At 41.8% G+C, this 17,365-nt stretch overlaps 1 protein-coding gene across 4 annotated transcripts in view; it reads left to right on the top strand.

Annotated features, from left to right (window-relative positions):
• The first annotated feature begins 8,353 nt into the window (after positions 1 to 8,353).
• The window catches only part of PKN2 (protein kinase N2), an 85,439-nt gene continuing 76,427 nt past the window's right edge, over positions 8,354 to 17,365 (top strand). For 2 of the 4 annotated variants that reach the window (XM_060202300.1, XM_060202302.1), the window contains exon 1: positions 8,673 to 8,873. Coding sequence is in view for 2 of the 4 variants with exons in the window: in XM_060202302.1 (XP_060058285.1) it covers positions 8,826 to 8,873 (48 nt within the window). In the remaining 2 variants the exon portion in view is untranslated. Of the gene's footprint in view, positions 8,425 to 8,672; positions 8,874 to 17,365 lie in introns of those variants that run through there. The other 2 variants (XM_060202299.1, XM_060202301.1) reach the window with 2 other exon arrangements.

A 17,365-nucleotide genomic window follows, 5' to 3' on the forward strand; every position in this document is an offset into this window, starting at 1 on the left:
AATGAGGTGAGGACATGCACAAGGCCTGAGGCAGGTGGTCATGGGAGACTGGAGGATCAACTGACATGCCAGGCTGCAGGTGTGGGGGGGGGAGGAGACACACTCTTAAGCAAACAGGAAAATTTGCTGGAAGAACAGGAAAACCAAGAATAGAGAATGGGTAGCTAAGCTTACCAGAGGATTGTACCAGAAAATTCTAAGACATCAAGAACCAATTAAACTATATTTCTGGGGGCTGGGCAGTGGCGCACCCAGTTAAGCATACATAGTACTAAGCGCAAGGATCGACACAATGGTCTGGGTTAGAGTCCCTGGCTCCCCACCTGTAAGGGGGAAACTTAACAAAAGGTGAAGCAGATATATATAGGAGTCTCTCCCTCTCCTCCTCTATCTTCCCCATCTCTTTCAATTTCTCTGTCCTTTCAAATAACAACAAAAAAAAAAAAAAAAAGGAAAAAAATGATTTCCAGGAGCAGTGGATTCATAGTGCAGGCACTGAGTCCCTGTGATAACCTTGGAAGGCAAAAACAAAAAAATAAAAACAAAACCGAAAACTGTTTCTGCCACAGTGCTATGTTTGTTTTTGTTTGTTTGTATGTTTTGGTTTTTACCTTTCCTGAGGGAGTTTTACTTTTAATACTACTGCTTCATATCGATCCACTGGGAGTTATTGATCCACGGGAAGTGGCAAGGATGACTCTTCCTCTTTTAATACTAACATAAAAAGAAAATAATAATCGACCAAACAAAAATAAACAAAACACTTTTTTCTCTATATTCTTCATAACACTACTGGGATAAGCTATAGTCAAAAAATATATAACTGGGAGTCAGGCAGTGGTGCAGCAGGTTAAGCGCATGCGGCAAGGACCAGCATAAGGATCCCAATTCGAGCCCCCGGCTCCCCACTTGCAGGGGAGTTGCTTCACAAGCAGTGAAGTAGGTCTGCAGGTGTCTGTCTTTCTTTCCCCCTCTCTGTCTTCCCTTCCTCTCTCCATTTCTCTCTTTCCTATGCAACAACAATGACATCAATAACCACAACAATGTTAAACAACAAGGGCAACAAAAAGGAAAATTATATATATATATATATATTTGGGAACTACCATAAGCTAGAGCTGAGCAGTGATATGTAAAATACAAACACATAAAAACTTTAATAAACATTTAAGAATAAAACAGAAATGCATAATATAATTTAAAAATTGTGGCTCAAAGTAACTGTTTCCAGCCCTTTTCCTGAATACATAGATCTTGTCTCATTTCTTATGCCCTCAAAGGGACAAGAGGGACCCTGATTATCGGAAAGTCTGTTTTCCACCATCAGCAGAAAAACAAACAGGCAAAAGTTAGGTTTAGCTCTATGACTGTTTTCCCTGTAATATTTGTTCTTAAAAATAGTAATATTTTCTATATAACTACTGATGATTAAGCCATTTCTTTATGTTTGGTCATTTCTACTTCATAATGACCTTTAAAAATCTATGAAAAAATTTCACAGCTATCTGCATAGCTAGCGATACTAAGTACTTCCAAGATCTTTCTTAAATGTTTGCAAAAATAATGAACAAGAAAGCAAACAAACAAAACTTTCCAAAAAGAGAAAGATCCCTCATGTATTTAGCATATTAAGTTTTCCTCATAAATGGCTATGAATAGGCTACTTTGTTATTGATGTGGAAAGTAAGTTTAGAGGAAAAGAAAACTTTCCTCTTTTTGTTACTATAAACTAAAATATAACTTTAGGTGACATGTATGTCAGTTCTTAAAACATTCGCAAATATGAATACAACTCATGTGAATCAATGAGTCTCCATTAAAATTCTGTCATACATTTGTTTCAGTAGGGTAATTCTGTGTCAGTTCCTACTAGTTTGTGCTCTGTGAACAGAGACTATGAATCGAATAGCATTTTTTACTGTTAAAACATAAAAAAAAAAAAAAAAAATGGGGCCAGGCAGTGGCACACTTGGTTAAGCGTTCACATTACAATGTGCAAGGACCCAGGTTCAAACCTCTGGTCCCCACCTGCAAGGGGAAAGCTTCACAAGTGGTGAAGCAGGGCTGCAGGTGTCTCTTTGTCTCTCTCCCTCTCAATCTCTCCCTCCCCTCTCATTTCTCTCTCTCTCTCTCTTTATGCAATAGTAAATTAATAAACATTAAAAATTAAATTTTATTATTGGGCACTTTTTTAATATTGTGTTAGTCTCTCTTTCGTATTATTATTTTTTTTCTGCATGGTTATTGCTGGGGTTCAGTGTCTACATGCCTCCACCATTCTTGGTCACCTTTTTCCTTCCCTTCTCCATCTTTTTGATAAAAAGGTGTGAGACAAAAAGGGAGACACCACAATACTGCTCCACCACTAATAAACCTTTACCTCTTCCAGGGGGGACCAGGGGCTTGAACCTGGGCTCCTGTAAATGGTAGCACTGTTCACGGGGTGTGCCACCATCATTCCCCTGCCCTGTATTGTATTACTTTCTGCAGCAAAACAAACCCCAAAATAATTCCTGTAAGTTTTTATACTTGTTTCTTATATTTTCATGTGACATATAAAATTAAAGTTTTACCAATACTTATTTTAGCATTAGAAATACAAGAAGTTTTGGGGACAGGTGGTGGTGCACCTGGCTGAGCGTCCATACTACAATGCACAAAGACCTGAGTTCGAGTCCCCAGTCCCCACCTGCAGGAGGAAAGCTTCACAAGTGGTGAAGCAGTTCTGCAAGTGTCTCTCTGTCTCTCACCCTCTCTATCCCTCCCTTCCCTCTTGATTTCTGGCTGCATCTATCCAATCAATAAATAAAAGATAATAATAATAAAAAAGAAATACAAGAAGTTTTAAATTCATTTTCTAAGGTAAAAATATGAGGGGCAGTAAAGTTTGGAGTTCAATTTCAACAGGATTTCTATTTTAAAGTTCTATTCATTTACTTTATTACTACTTTAAAGTTTGGCACAGTGTATGTGAAAAATAAAAGGTAATTAAGGGACTGAGGTTCTAGTCTCCATCTCTGCCATTAAATGATGCTGTAACCCTTATGGCTTATTTCTTCTACCTCCAATAATTAGGTTAAACATCCTAAGTTCATTCAAATTCCATGAGGCTATCATTTGAACAATTTCTCTTCTATCTAAATAGGTCCGAAAGAATTCTCATTGTATCCCCACATCTATGGACATCTAATCTTTGATAAGGGGGCCCAAAGGATTAAATGGAAAAAGGAGGCTCTCTTCAATAAATGGTGCTGGGAAAACTGGGTTATAACATGCAGAAGAATGAAATTGAACCACTTTATCTAACCAGAAACAAAAATCAACTCCAAATGGATCAAAGACCTAGATGTCAGACCAGAAACAGTCAAATACTTAGAGGAAAACATTGGTGAAACACTTTCCCACCTACACCTCAAGGACATCTTTGATGAATCAAACCCAACTGCAAGGAAGACTAAAGCAGAAACAAACCAATGGGACTACATCAAATTGAAAAACTTCTGCACATCCAAAGAAACTATTAAACAAACAGAGAGACCCCTCATAGAATGGGAGAAGATCTTCACATGCCATACATCAGACAAGAAACTAATCACCAAAATATATAAAGAGCTCAGCAAACTTAGCACCAAAAAAGCAAATGACCCCATCCAAAAATGGGCAGAGGATATGAACAAAACATTCACCTCAGAGGAGATCCAAAAGGCTAACAAACATATGAAAAACTGCTCTAGGTCACTGATTGTCAGAGAAATGCAAATTAAGACAACACTAAGATACCACCTCACTCCTGTAAGAATGGCATACATCAAAAAGGACAGCAGCAACAAATGCTGGAGAGGATGTGGGGACAGAGGAACCCTTTTACATTGCTGGTGGGAATGTAAATTGGTACAGCCTCTGTGGAGAGCAGTCTGGAAAACTCTCAGAAGGCTAGACATGGACCTTCCATATGATCTAGTAATTCCTCTCCTGGGGTTATACCCCAAGGACTCCATAACACCCAACCAAAAAGAGGTGTGTACTCCTATGTTCATAGCAGCACAATTCATAATAGCTAAAACCTGGAAGCAACCCAGGTGCCTAACAACAGATGAGTGACTGAGAAAGCTGTGGTATACATACACAATGGAATACTATGCAGCTATCAAGAACAATGAACCCACCTTCTCTGACCCATCTTGGACAGAGCTTGAAGGAATTATGTTAAGTGAACTAAGTCAGAAAGATAAAGATGAGTATGGGATGACCCCACTCATCAACAGAAGTTGAGTAAGAAGATCTGAAAGGGAAACTAAAAGCAGGACCTGACCAAATTGTAAGTAGGGCACCAAAGTAAAAGCCCTGTGGTGAGGGGTATACATGTAGCTTCCTGGGACAGTGGAGGGTGGGAGTGGGTGGGAGGGATGGGTCACAGTCTTTTGGTGGTGGGAATGGTGTTTATGTACACTCCTAGCAAAATGTAGACATACAAATCACTAGTTAATTAATATGAGAGGGGGAAAATCAATTGTATGTCTCAAAGTTTTTCAAAACACAAACTTGTTGTAGAGCCAGATGTTGTAGTGTGCAGGCCGCAGAGAAGAGAGAGAGAGGGTCCGGAGCGAAGAGGAAACACAAATCTTAATTCGTGCTGGCACCTCAGAGTTGGGTGTTAGAGAAGCAGGTTAGGCCACGTGGAGGTAGCGAAAATGGCCGCCTCACGCAGTAACCTTTCCTGCGTCTGAACACCAGAGTGGAGCGCAGGCAAGAGAGTGAGGTGCGGAAAACGAAGGGTTTTTATAGGAGTAGCTTTCACGAGAATGGGAAGGGGGAGGAGTAACCATAGCACTCCAGGATAGGATGATAACTCTCGTGAGAATGGGAGGGGGGAGGAGTAACCAGAGCACTCCAGATATCTGGGGATACAGACAATGCCCTGAGGGCACAACATGGCTGAACAGGCACTCCGAGAATGTCCCAACTCTCCAGGGAACTAGCAGTAGCCTGAGGGGACAACATGGCAGATGTGACTGCATTGGCACAATTTCCCAGCACAAACTGAATCTTTTTAATATATAGGCTGTGTATTTGATATGCGGACTCTCTCAAAAGCCTAGACCAAGTAGATTAGAAGCATCCAATAGCACAGCTATATACAAGATACTGGGTACTGTACAGCAAACCATAACAAAAGGACTTTTCAAAGTTAACCCAATTACCAATTAATGTGATGATAACATTAACTATCGATTGTCTTTTTGAACCCTAAGACAGCAGGAACCTCACATCTCCACTATAGAGCCCCTACTTCCCCCAGTCCTGGAACCCTTGGATAGGGCCCACTTTCCCGTATGCCTCTCCCAATCCATATCAAATAAGATTGCATCCGCCGATCACAACCTAACCAACGCAACGATTGCCACCTCAACATGCTTCACCTCAGACTGTGTCCAGAGACTTCACATGTGGAATGACAACCCTTCAGCTTCATTACTCGGGTGAGACCTTTCCTTTTATAGTACACTCTAATTTCATCTCAGGTGGTTCACTTTCTAACAAAGTCCCATAACCTAGATATACACCAGTTTCTGTGAGAGAAAGCTTATGTTCACACATATCCATAAACTACTGCAAAATATATACCTGAAAGCAGAAGTACACTAGAGTTTGCAGTGAGTTCCCCCCTAACACTTCCTCTCCACTATTCCAAGCTTTGGGTCCATGATTGCTCAACAATTTGTTTGGCTTCATATGTTAACTCTCTTTTCAATCACCAGGTTACAGATGCCACCAGGATGCTAGCCAGGCTTCCCTGGATTGAAGACCCCACCAATGTGTCCTGGAGCTCAGCTTCCCCAGAGACACACCTTACTAGGGAAAGAGAGAGGCAGACTGGGAGTATGGACCGACCAGTCAACGCCCATGTTCAGCAGGGAAGCAATTACAGAAGCCAGACCTTCTACCTTCTGCAACCCTCAACGACCCTGGGTCCATGCTCCCAGAGGGATAGAGAATGGGAAAGCTATCAGGGGAGGGGGTGGGATATGGAGAATGGGTGGTGGGAATTGTGTGGAGTTGTACCCCTCCTACCCTATGGTTTTGTTAATTAATCCTTTCTTAAATAAAAAATAAAAAAATAAAAGAATTCTCATTGTATTTGAGTCCTTAGACATGTATTTTCTAATAAGTTCCTCCTATACTATTATAAACTCATTCTGGGGGAAGGCAAAGCAAAAACTATGCAAACCCTGTCTCCATGGTTTAAGGCCATCTAATTGCACACTTAAAATCATTCAACTGATTGATTTTTATCTTGTGTATGGCATCACACTACAGATACGAGTATCTTGCTTGTGGGATGAAGAAATAGCTCATTTGGCTAATGTGCTGCTTCGCCAGGAGCCCAACCCAAGGTAAAGTATGCCCCCCCACCCCACTCCCCACTGGAGAAAGTTTTGGTGCTGTGATCTCTTTCTGGATCTCTCTCTCTTTCTCTGCCTGTCTCTATCTAAAATAGTTAATAGCTAAATGATTATAGTGCTCTGTTAACATTTTGTACTTAAGATTCAAAATTGCATTCAACCAGTATGTTTGGATACAAGTATACTTCTCCACCTTAGAACTCCCCAAGGTCTCTTTTTCATCCTAGCTGTGATCACCCAGCCTGGAACACTGTGTCTGGTTCTTAGTTACCAGGCAGAGTGATCATAGCACATTTACAAATGCTGTTTCCTGTATGTCCATTATCACTTTCAACTGAAGCAAAAGTCACAGAACCTACAAGTCTTAAGACTTTTGAAATATATAGCAGATAAAAAAAGTTATTACTTGAGTCACCTCAGCATGAGGTGATGAAAAGATGAACATTAGTCCTGGAATCATCCCAAACTATGGAGTGTAAGAGAAGCACACAACATGTTTCATAAAAATCATGTCAATTAGACTCTGTGTAGTTACCTAGCTACATGGTCCACGACAACTTTCTTCAAATACCTTTTTAGTAATAACATTGTACTTCAACCTCAAATAATCTACTGTAGGCAGTTACCTAAAACAGTTATCCACTGATTTAAGAAAGCAAAAGCTACCAATGGTGACTACCAGCAATAGTAAATACTGTAGTGTCATTAAAAAACAAAACAAAACAAAAAAAAAAAACTGGGGCTGGGTGGTGGCGCACCTGGTTGAGCGCACATGTAACAACGGGCAAGGACCCAGGTTCGAGTCCCTGGTCCCCACCTGCAGGAGGAAAGCTTCACAAGTAGCCAAGCAGTGCTGCAGGTGTCTGTCTCTCTTTCTATCCCTCCCTTCCCTCTTGATTTCTGGCTTTCTCTATCCAATAAATAAATAAATATAATAACAAAAAATAAAAACTCACCAAAGCAAAGGAGTCTGGGGAGGGAGAGAGGGGAAAGGACAGGAAAAAAAACTTTGGGGGCCTATCACAAAATGAAATTGTATGCATGTCAATGATTACACTGTAAAGCATTAACCCTCTCAATTAAAAAAAAAAGTGGTAAATATAATGGTACAGTTAAATTAACGACTGTATTCAAAAAATATAAACTTCAGACACCTTGGGCAATATAGTAATGGCCAGGTTGCTTGAAGTGCTTACCAAAGTAGGTTGGCTTTTTAAAATTTTTCTCATTATTGGGTTATTTATTATCCGGTCCTACCCGCTGCAGTTAAAACCACTCAAGATACCAGCGAATTCAGTTCTAAACTCAGTGAGATTCTCCAGCGCAAAAACTTAGTGGAGTACCTTAGAGAGACACTTTAAAGACTGTGCATTAAATTTTAAAAAGTGTTTTGTTTTTTTTTAAGTGCAGGACACACCCCAAGTCAAGCCAGCCAAGGCACCTCCCTGGGCATAAGGGAGCAGAAAGCAAGATAAATAGCTAGAATAAAATTGAGGACGGGGGTGGGGGAATCTGCAAAATTCTGAGTCCTCGAGTCACACACACACACACACACACACACACACACACAAAAAAAAAAAACCAAAAAAACTAGAAACTTTCAGACACTTTTCTCCCTTTGCAGGGCCTAACTCTAGGCAGGGAAGAAAAGAGAAAGCGGCGAGAGGGGAGGGTGGAACGAGGTACAAACTATCCAAAGAGGAAAAGGTTCCCCAGTTGGAGCAGGAAAACCGGCGTGTTTGCCCCTTCCTCCTCCCGCCTCCCTGGAGACTGCGGCCCAGTCCTCGCCCCAACTTTTCACCCCGGCCGGCGGGATCCAATGGCAGCTCCGACCCCGCCCCGCGGGACCCTCCCGCTCCACCTCTCCCGCCCGGGCGGGAGGAGGAGGAGGCGGCGGCGGCGGCGGCAGCGCGGTCACGTGTCTCGGCAGCCGTCAAGCGCGGCCGCTTTTGCGACGCTGTGACAGCCAAACCGTGCGACAGGAGGCTTGAGCAGCCGCGGCCGCAGCGTCCCGCATCGAGTGAGCCTCCAGGCGGCTCCTGGTGTCGCCGGGAGGGAGCGACGGGGCCAACTCAGTCGGGCGCGAGCGGGCGGCTAGGGGGAGCCCGCAAGGAGTGGCCTCCCCTCCCCGCCCCGCCGCTCTCCATGAACCCGGCGAAGTAAAGCCGCGCCTCCAGCAGGGGCTGCGCCTCCATGAATCCCTAGTGGTTTGGGGGGTTTTGTTGGTGTGTGTGTGTGTGTGTGTGTGTGTGTGTGTGTGTGTGTGTGAGTGTGTGTGAGTGTGAGTGTTTTATTTTTTTTTTCCCTCCTTTTCTCTTCCCCTGCTCCTCATCCCCCACCCCCGCCATCCCCGCCACCCCACCCCGGTTCCCGTCCCGCCTTCGCCAGCGGCGGCCGCGGCCAGGTACGGAGTCCGGGGTAATGGCGTCCAACCCCGAGCGGGGGGAGATCCTGCTCACCGAGCTGCAGGTAAGGGCCGCGGCCGCGGGGACATGGTGCGGCGGGGGGGGGGGGGGGGGTCGAGGGCGGGCGCCCGCCGAGTGCGGGGAGTCGGGGGGGGGGGCGGGCAGGGGCGCCGCTTCCTGCGGGGAACTCCCCCCACCCCACCCCCAGCCGGGCCTGCCGTGGCTCTAATGGGTCTCTCCGGGCCCGCGGGGACCCCCCTTCCCCCGGGTCGCCGCCCCCAGCCCGGGGTGTCAGGGCCTCGGCCCCCCGCCCCCTGCGGCTCGGCTCCCGGCGCCTCCTGGAAGACGGGAGGGGGGGTCGGCGCGAGTGCACAAAGGCGCCCCCAGAACTGGGGACCCTCGGGCGACCTCGGGGCTGCTGATCGTTGGTCTCGAGCTTCACAGGTTCCCCTGCGATCAGCAAGCTCCAGGTGGCGGAGTTTGTTGCCTGCAGAAAGGGCTCCTCTGTTCTGCTCTCTCCTCCCTCCTCCTCCCCTCTCCTTTTCTCATCTCTCCTCTCTCTCCTCCCCTCCTCTTCTCTCTCCCTCTCCCCTCTCCTCTTTTCTCTCCTCCCCTCCTCTCTCCCTCTCCCCTCTCTCTCCTCTCCAATTTCTCCCCTCCCCTCCTCACCTCTCCCCTCTTTTCCTCCTCTCCTCCTCTCTTCTCTCTCACCACTTTTCTCCGTCTTCTCTCCCCCCTCTTCTCTTTCCTCCACTCCTTCTCTCTTCTCTCCTCTCCTCTCTCTCCCTCCTCTTTTCTCCCTTTCCCCTCCTCTCTTCTCCGCTCTCCTCCTCTCCTCATCTCTCCTTTTTACTATCTTTTCTCTCCTCTCCCCTCTCCTCTTTACTCCTCCTCTCTCCTTCTCTCCTCTCTCCCTCTCCTCTTTTCTCCCTCTCCCCTCCCTCCTCTCCCTTCCCCTCTCCTTTTCCTCTCCTCTCTTCTTAATCTCTCCCTTCCCCTCTCTCCTCCCAACACCTTGGAACAGGTGAGTGTCCCCTTCGCAGCTCCCCCTCCTTGCTCAGATAGGAAACTCCTCTGATGCCCATGATGTTTTTGCAGACTTGCATCTTCCCTCTTCACTGGTTTGAACACCAGCGAAGGAGCTTGCGGGAGTTGTTTACAAATGGAGACAGCAGTTAGTTAACTACTGGGGAGACGCTGGTCACCACAGGCCTGCGGACGATGGGAATAAAACAAGTCCCTAGGCTCGCTCATATCCAGTAGCAATGTTATTCTTTCCCACTTGCAGCTCAGTATTTGATGATGTAGGCACGACTTTTTGTTTTTAGGTCCTTACCCTTTGGGAGGGGAGGGCTGACTTTTCATTAATTGGGAGTGTCCCAAAGATGTTTACATCTGGGTTGGAACTCATGCTTGTCTTCTGACTTAAATTTATTTTGGCTGGTTTTAATATGGTCATTTAGCCACTTGCAAATTCAAGATAGAAATTAAAAGAGAGAGAGAGTGTGTGTGTATGTGTGTATTGGGGCAATTTCTTTTTTTAAAAAAAAGACAGTCTAATTGGAGCTTTGATTCTTGATGTTGGAATCGCGTGTTGCAGCTGCTTCTAAATTTCTGTGCTTAATAGATGCATCCGCAAGCACAGTTTTTCTGCAGTTAGATGTAAATGCGAGGAAATTTTTGTTATACTTTTCTCCACAATAAAATAGAGATTTTAGTGATTGACAAGTTGGAATCCTTTGGTAAAGCGAAACTGAACTTCGTATCATCAACTCTGTTGCTATAGAGTATTATAATTACTCCTAGACTTTTATGATGTGCTCTTAACTACACCACATTTATTGACTGGAGTTTATTAGTTTATTTGAGCTGTTAGAAGAAAGTTTGAGGCATATTAGAAACACTCTACATTACCTAATCTTGATATGAAAAACATTTTGCTTTTAACTGAGAAAAAGTCATTAAGATGACATTTTATTTCAGTGGGTCATGAAGCTAGCATAGAGTAATTAAGTATCAAACTTGGAGACTCGCTACTTACCCTGAATCGAGTTTATTTAAATTAGAAAGTTGACAAGTCTTTAATATTTTGAAATCCTCAAATATATTTTAAGCATTTACTTAGTAAGTTATGTAGCAGATTATAAAGTGTGTTTAGTAATTAAAAACTGATCCTTACTATGTCTCCCTTTGAAAGTTATATGGTACAATCTAGAAGCATGTATTCAACATTATTATTATTTTTAATTATTTTGCAGAGTTAGAAATACTTGACCGCTTGAATTGGAACTGACTTACCACTAACCTTTGTGGAAAGACTAAGCTGAGAAAGTTTGATACCACAGCACTCTGTCCAGTTAGTTACTGTACTGTTTCTATTGAGTAGCACTTCTAACTGTTGCTGGTAATCTGGGAGACTTACTCAGCAAAGAAGCATTAATAGACAACACACAAACTTTGATGTCTAGAGGCTTTAATGGGCAAGGAAGAATTTGGTGTAATAAAAATAAAATTGTGCTCTTTTAAAATATAAATTTAATTGACAGTTTCTTATTTTTAGAGCTAGCTTGTGTTGTATTTTTTTTCATTTGACATGTAGTGGGAAACTTTATATATATATGTGTGTGTGTGTGTGTGTGTGTGTGTATATATATATATTTTTTTTTTTTATGAGGTCAGAGCAACTAAAATTTATTTCCAGGGAATCCGGATTAATAAAAACTGTAAGGAATCCCAAAATAAATGTGCTGGGGCGATAGCTTACTAATTAGGCAAAAAAGACTTTCCTGCCTGGTACTCTGAGGTTCCAGGTTTAATCCCCAGCATTGAGCAGTGCTGTGGTAGCTCTCTCTTTTTTAATCTTTCTCTCTGTATCTCTCTCATTAAAATAAAATATTTTTTAAAAGTGGGCGCAACAGTAATTTTGTAGAGTGCAGGCCCAGTATAAAGTAGCACACTGAACTTCCCGTGTGAAGTATCAAGCACTCATCATCTCAGAATTAATAAATAATTTTCTTCCTTTATCCCATTTTACTTGGAGCGTTAACAAAAATTCAGATACGTCGAGTTTTTAAAAACTTAATTTTTAAAAAATATTCCCTTTTGTTGCCTTTGATTTATTGTTTTAGTTATTATTGTTGTCATTGTTGTTGGATAGGACAGAGAGAAATGGAGAGAGGGGGAGAGAAAGACAGACACCTGCAGACCTGCTTCACGACTTGTGAAGCTACTCCCCTGCAGGTGGGGAGCCGGGGGCTGGAACCAGAATTTTTACTCCAGTCCTTGTGCTTTGCGCCACCTGCACTTAACCCACTGTGCTACAGCCCAACTCCCAAAAACTTAATGAGAGTGGGGAGGAGAGAGAGAACCAGAGCATCACTCTGGTACCTGTAGTGCTGGGGATTAAACTTGAGACCTGGAATGTAGTGATTTATTGGGAAGCTCTTATGACAAAATGAGTAATTTATTTTAATTGACTTAGAAGGTATTTCATACCCAGTATGTGTGCTGAACATCATATATTTTACACATTGGTCATTGTTTCAATAGGGATTCTCTAAGGATACACTCTTTCTGCTATTAAAAAAATTTTCATTGAAGTTTTGATGTATTTTTTTCCCCTTTATTAAGCCCTGGGTAGATACTGGATCAGCATCTGTCAACAGTCACTATAATAAGCCCCATTGTCCACCAGTTACTAACCTCCATCTAGGATCTTAACCTATACTGTCTTTTCCTCCGTCCACCCGGTCCTATTTGATTACATGGACTCATCTTGCTACTTTTCAAATTTGACAATGGTAAATTTTCATGCTTTCACACTTCTACCTTCTTATCCTCCAAGATAATAACCATCAGGAATTCTGTGCTTATTCTCTTGTTTTCTTTGCATATAATTTTGTTGGATGTACAGTTTTAAAAGATCTTTCATTGGGAGTTGGGCGGTGGCGCAGTGGGTTAAGCGCACGTGGCGCAAAGCGCAGGGACCGGCATAAGGATCCCGGTTCGAGCCCCCGGCTCCCCACCTGCAGGGGAGTCGCTTCACAAGCGGTGAAGCAGGTCTGCAGGTGTCTATCTTTCTCTCCCCTCTCTCTCTGTCTTCCCCTCCTCTCTCCATTTCTGTCTGTCCTATCCAACAACAAAGCAACGTCAACAATGGCAATAATAACCACTATGAGGCTGCAACAACTAGGGCAACAAAAAGGGGGAAAAATGGCCTCCAGGAGCGGTGGATTCATGGTGCAGGCACCGAGCCCAGCAATAACCCTGGAGGAAAAAAAAAAAACAAAAAAAACAAGGGCAACAAAAAACAAACAAACAAAAAAAAAGATCTTTCATTTTAGCTGTTTTCATAAAACTTGAATATCTTCACTTCTACCTATTGATTGCATGTTACTGTAAACATGCATTTTAATTGAGTAAACTATTAATTGGTTCTTTTTTATGGTTGTAGTTATATTGTTGTTGTTGTTGGATAGGACAGAGAAAAATGGAGAGAAGAGGGGAAGACAGGAAGAGAGAAAGACAGACACCTGCAGACCTGCTTCACCGCTTGTGAAGCGACCCCCCTGCAGGTGGGGACCCAGGGGCTCAAACCAGGATCCTTATGCGCTTTGTGCCATAACCCAGTGCACTTAACCCAGTGCGCTAACGCCCGACTCCCCTATTGATTCTTTCCTTGTTGCTTATTTGGATATTTATCATCTCACAGAACCTTGCTGGATATTTGACAATTTTCTGGTCTTTGTAATTGTGAACAAAGGCGACTATGGACAGTTTTAGTTTTCCTGTTGTACTAATACTGTGAATTGTACATATATACATATTATTACTATATATACACAAGAGTTTCTGTTATATTCTGATAGCTAGAATTGCTGCTTCACAGGGTAGGTATATCCCCAGCTCTTAGGAGAAAATATCCATCAGTTCATATTCACGTTTGCCATAGGTAAGGTAGAATACCTTCTGATTCATCCTAACATTTGATACTCTCAGATTTTACCCATCAGAAGAGTGTAAAATACTGTCATGTTGTGCTCTTGATTTCCATTTTATTAATCGTCGTTAACATTGTTTAGAATTGTTTTATGTTTCATCTTCTTTGAAATTTGTGTTCATGTTTCTTGCCTATTTTCTGTTTGTAGTTCTTTTTATTCGTGCTATTCCTTTTGTATATACTGTGATGGGTTCTTTTGGTTTATAACTTGCCTTTTCACTGTATTTTAAGGAGATTGTAGGACAGTTTAAATGTTTTACTTTTCGGGGGCTGGGTGATGACACACTTGGTAGAATGCATATGTTACAGTGAGCAAAAATCTGGGTTCAAGCATCCTGTCTTCACCTGAGGGGGGAAAAGCTGCCTGACTGGAGAACTGTGCTCTAGGTTTCTCTCTCTCCCTCCCACTTCCTCCTTCCTTCTCAGATTCTCTCTGTTAACAAAGTAAATTTTTAAAAAATATTTTACCTTTTTGGCCAGTAATCACAATCACATATATCATTTGTCAAGTAGCACTACAGAAGTACTGAGCACTAAGGTGTTAGTTGATTCAGTGAGTTTACTGTAGCAAAGAAATTGTGAAAATGATACATGTATCTAATTAATCATCTGCCTGTTTTTCTATTCCATATTTTTCATTGCATACTATTTATACTAACTCTTTTGTTGAAAGGGCAGTATATTCCAAGTATAGAATGATTTGAAGTGGTTATTTATGTACGTAGCTTCTCATAAAGTGCTAAGATTTAATACTGACTATAAAGCAGAAGCTGTTCTTTTGCAAAATTTCCTGGTGTTTGTAAAACTAGACTCCAAAAATGCAGTTTTTGTCACTGTTGTCTTTTGATGAAAAATAATTCAATTTAATTTTTAAAGGTTTATATATATATATATATATATATGTATTTAAGTAAATATGTAAAGTTATATATGCCTTAGAGAGAGAGAGGCAGGCCAGATGGTGGCACACCTGGTTAAGTGCACACAGACCCAGGTTCAAGTCCCTGGTCTCCACTTGCAGGGAGAAAGCTTCTTGAGTGGTGAAGCAGGGTTGCAGCTGTCTCTCTCCTCCCCTCCCCTCTCAATTTCTTTCTGTCTGTATCCAATAATAAAGTAAATTTTTTAAAAATAGAGAATACACATATATAATCAAACTAGATTATCACTTTGATATATGCCCTGCCGGGGCTAAAATTCAAGAGCTTCTTCTTTCATGTCCTGTGCTCTACCATCTTTCAGTTAAATGATTTGCTTGTTCATTTACTTATTTAGCCACTGGGCTTATCACTGGGGTCAGTGCCTGCGCTATGACTTCACTCCTGCCAGCTTCCTTTCACTCACTCACTCACTTTCTTTCTTTCTCTCTCCTTTCTTTTACTTGACAGGACAAAGAAATAGTAATGGTGGAGAGGAGAGAAAAAGAGACACCTGCAGCACTGCTCTACCACTCATGGAGCTTACTTACGCTTTGTAGGTGGGGACCAGGGAACTGAATCCCTATACTTGGTGTGCAGCCATTCAGCCCTTTGTTTTAGTTAATTTCTGCAAGTTAGAAGTTAAGGACACATCTTACTAATTAATATAATCAACTATATGTTACTCAGTATGACAATCGTAAAATTACATGTCTTTACTAATTTCAGGATAAGAGATGTATTTTCTCATCTTTATGTCCTTAATGCCTGGCATATGGCTTATGATTGATAATGACTTTAATAATTAGCAGATTGCCTTTTATTCTGTGTATTTTTAAAGGTTATTCTTTTCCTGGTTGTCCATGCTAGAAATCCACAAGTCACTTTTATTTGACTATTATCTCAGCCTTGTCACCTGACTATATAACTTGAATTCATTCATTACTATTATCCAAGTCTAGGACCTCATCAGTTGCCTGATTAGAGTATCTGCCTCCCCTCTTCAATCTTCTGTTCATTTAGACTGTGTACAACTGCTAGATTCAGAAGTGATGGAAGATTCAGTGACTTCTTAGTACCTTTGAGATAAAATAGTACTAATTTCTTAGCTTGGCACCAAATGCTGCCTTTGCAGCCCCCAAATATCTCTTAATTCTTAGTTTTTTATGCAGGAACCATAATTTGTAATTTTTCTTCACTTATACATCTTTTTAAAAATAAATCCTATTATTTTAAAATTAGAAAAAATAGAACCTTCCCCCACCCCCATGCATATGTGATGCAGAGTATCAAATTTGATAGTTTGTGCTTGTAAGTCTAGCACTCCAGCCACTGCACCACCTGTCAGGCTGGTTCACCTCTGTATCTTAGTCTAGTCTGTCAACTTGGAATGCTTCTTCTAAGGCCTCATAAAATTGATGACATTCACATAACATTGTATTAGTTTGGGGTCTACAGCATGATGATTTGATATGCAAATACATTGTGACATGATTCTGCTAGTAACTAGTGAGCACCCATCAGCACAGAGATAATTTGTTTTTCTTATAATGGGAGTTTTAAAGGGCTGTTACCTTAAGTTGCTTTCAAATAACTGTGCAGTCTTTAATTAGGAATCTATATTTTTATGCATTTTGTTATCCTTGAGCTTAGATAGAACTTTTTTGTTGACAGTCTCAGAAGTCATCTTTAGGGAACTGGAGGAACAGGAGGACCTTGTTCCTGTGATTCTCTTACTCAGTGGACTTTTCAGAGAGAGAGAAAAGAGGAAGAGATAGATCACACAACACCACTTGAACATTTATGAAACTTGCCTTACTTAGTCTGTACATTACGTATACTGGAGGCTCAAACCCTGGTCCTCGTCCATGATAAAATGTGTACTCTACTGGGTGAGCTATCTTCAGTTCCCTGGGTGCTATGTCTTTATACTGATTCATTCAGTTATCTTTGAAAATGACTTCTTAAAAGTGCATACATTACAGTGTGTAAGGATCTAGGTTCAAATCCCTCTCCCCTCCTGCAGGGGAAAAGCTTCATGAGCAGAAATTTAAATTTAAAAAAAAAAAAAAGACTGCTTTCCTTTAAAAAAATTACTTCTAAAAAAGATAACACAAGGTATTTTCAAATACTTGAAATAGGTTTTAGACCTGTTTGCTATATATAGAAATTGTTTTAACTTGAATAATTGCTTGAGCTTATGCAGACCTGCTTTGCCACTTGTGAAGTGACCCCCCTGCAGGTGGGGAGCCAGGAGCTCTAACCGAGATCTTTGTCCTTGCGCTTTGCACCACTTGTGCTTAACCCACTACACTACCACCCGACTCCCTGTTAGTTTATTTTTTTTTTTTTACCAGAGCACTATTTAGCTCAAGTTTATGGTGGTGCTGGAGATTGAACCTGAGGCTTTGGTGCATGAAAGTCTTTTTGCATGACCATTGTTACCGGCTCAGCCGTAGAAGAGGTAGAATGTAAGCTGACTCTATAAGGCTGAATAGGATTATATTAAGAAGAAAAGAAGTTTTACACATTCTACAAGGCTAACACCACTTTTATCCCCAAAGTAAGAAACAATAATATATATATAATAGCTTATTATATATATTACTCAGTGGGGAAAAACTAAAAGCTTTCCCCAAAAAA

The sequence above is a fragment of the Erinaceus europaeus genome, chromosome 11 (assembly GCF_950295315.1).
Source record: "Erinaceus europaeus chromosome 11, mEriEur2.1, whole genome shotgun sequence".
NCBI classification, from domain to species: Eukaryota; Metazoa; Chordata; class Mammalia; order Eulipotyphla; family Erinaceidae; genus Erinaceus; species Erinaceus europaeus.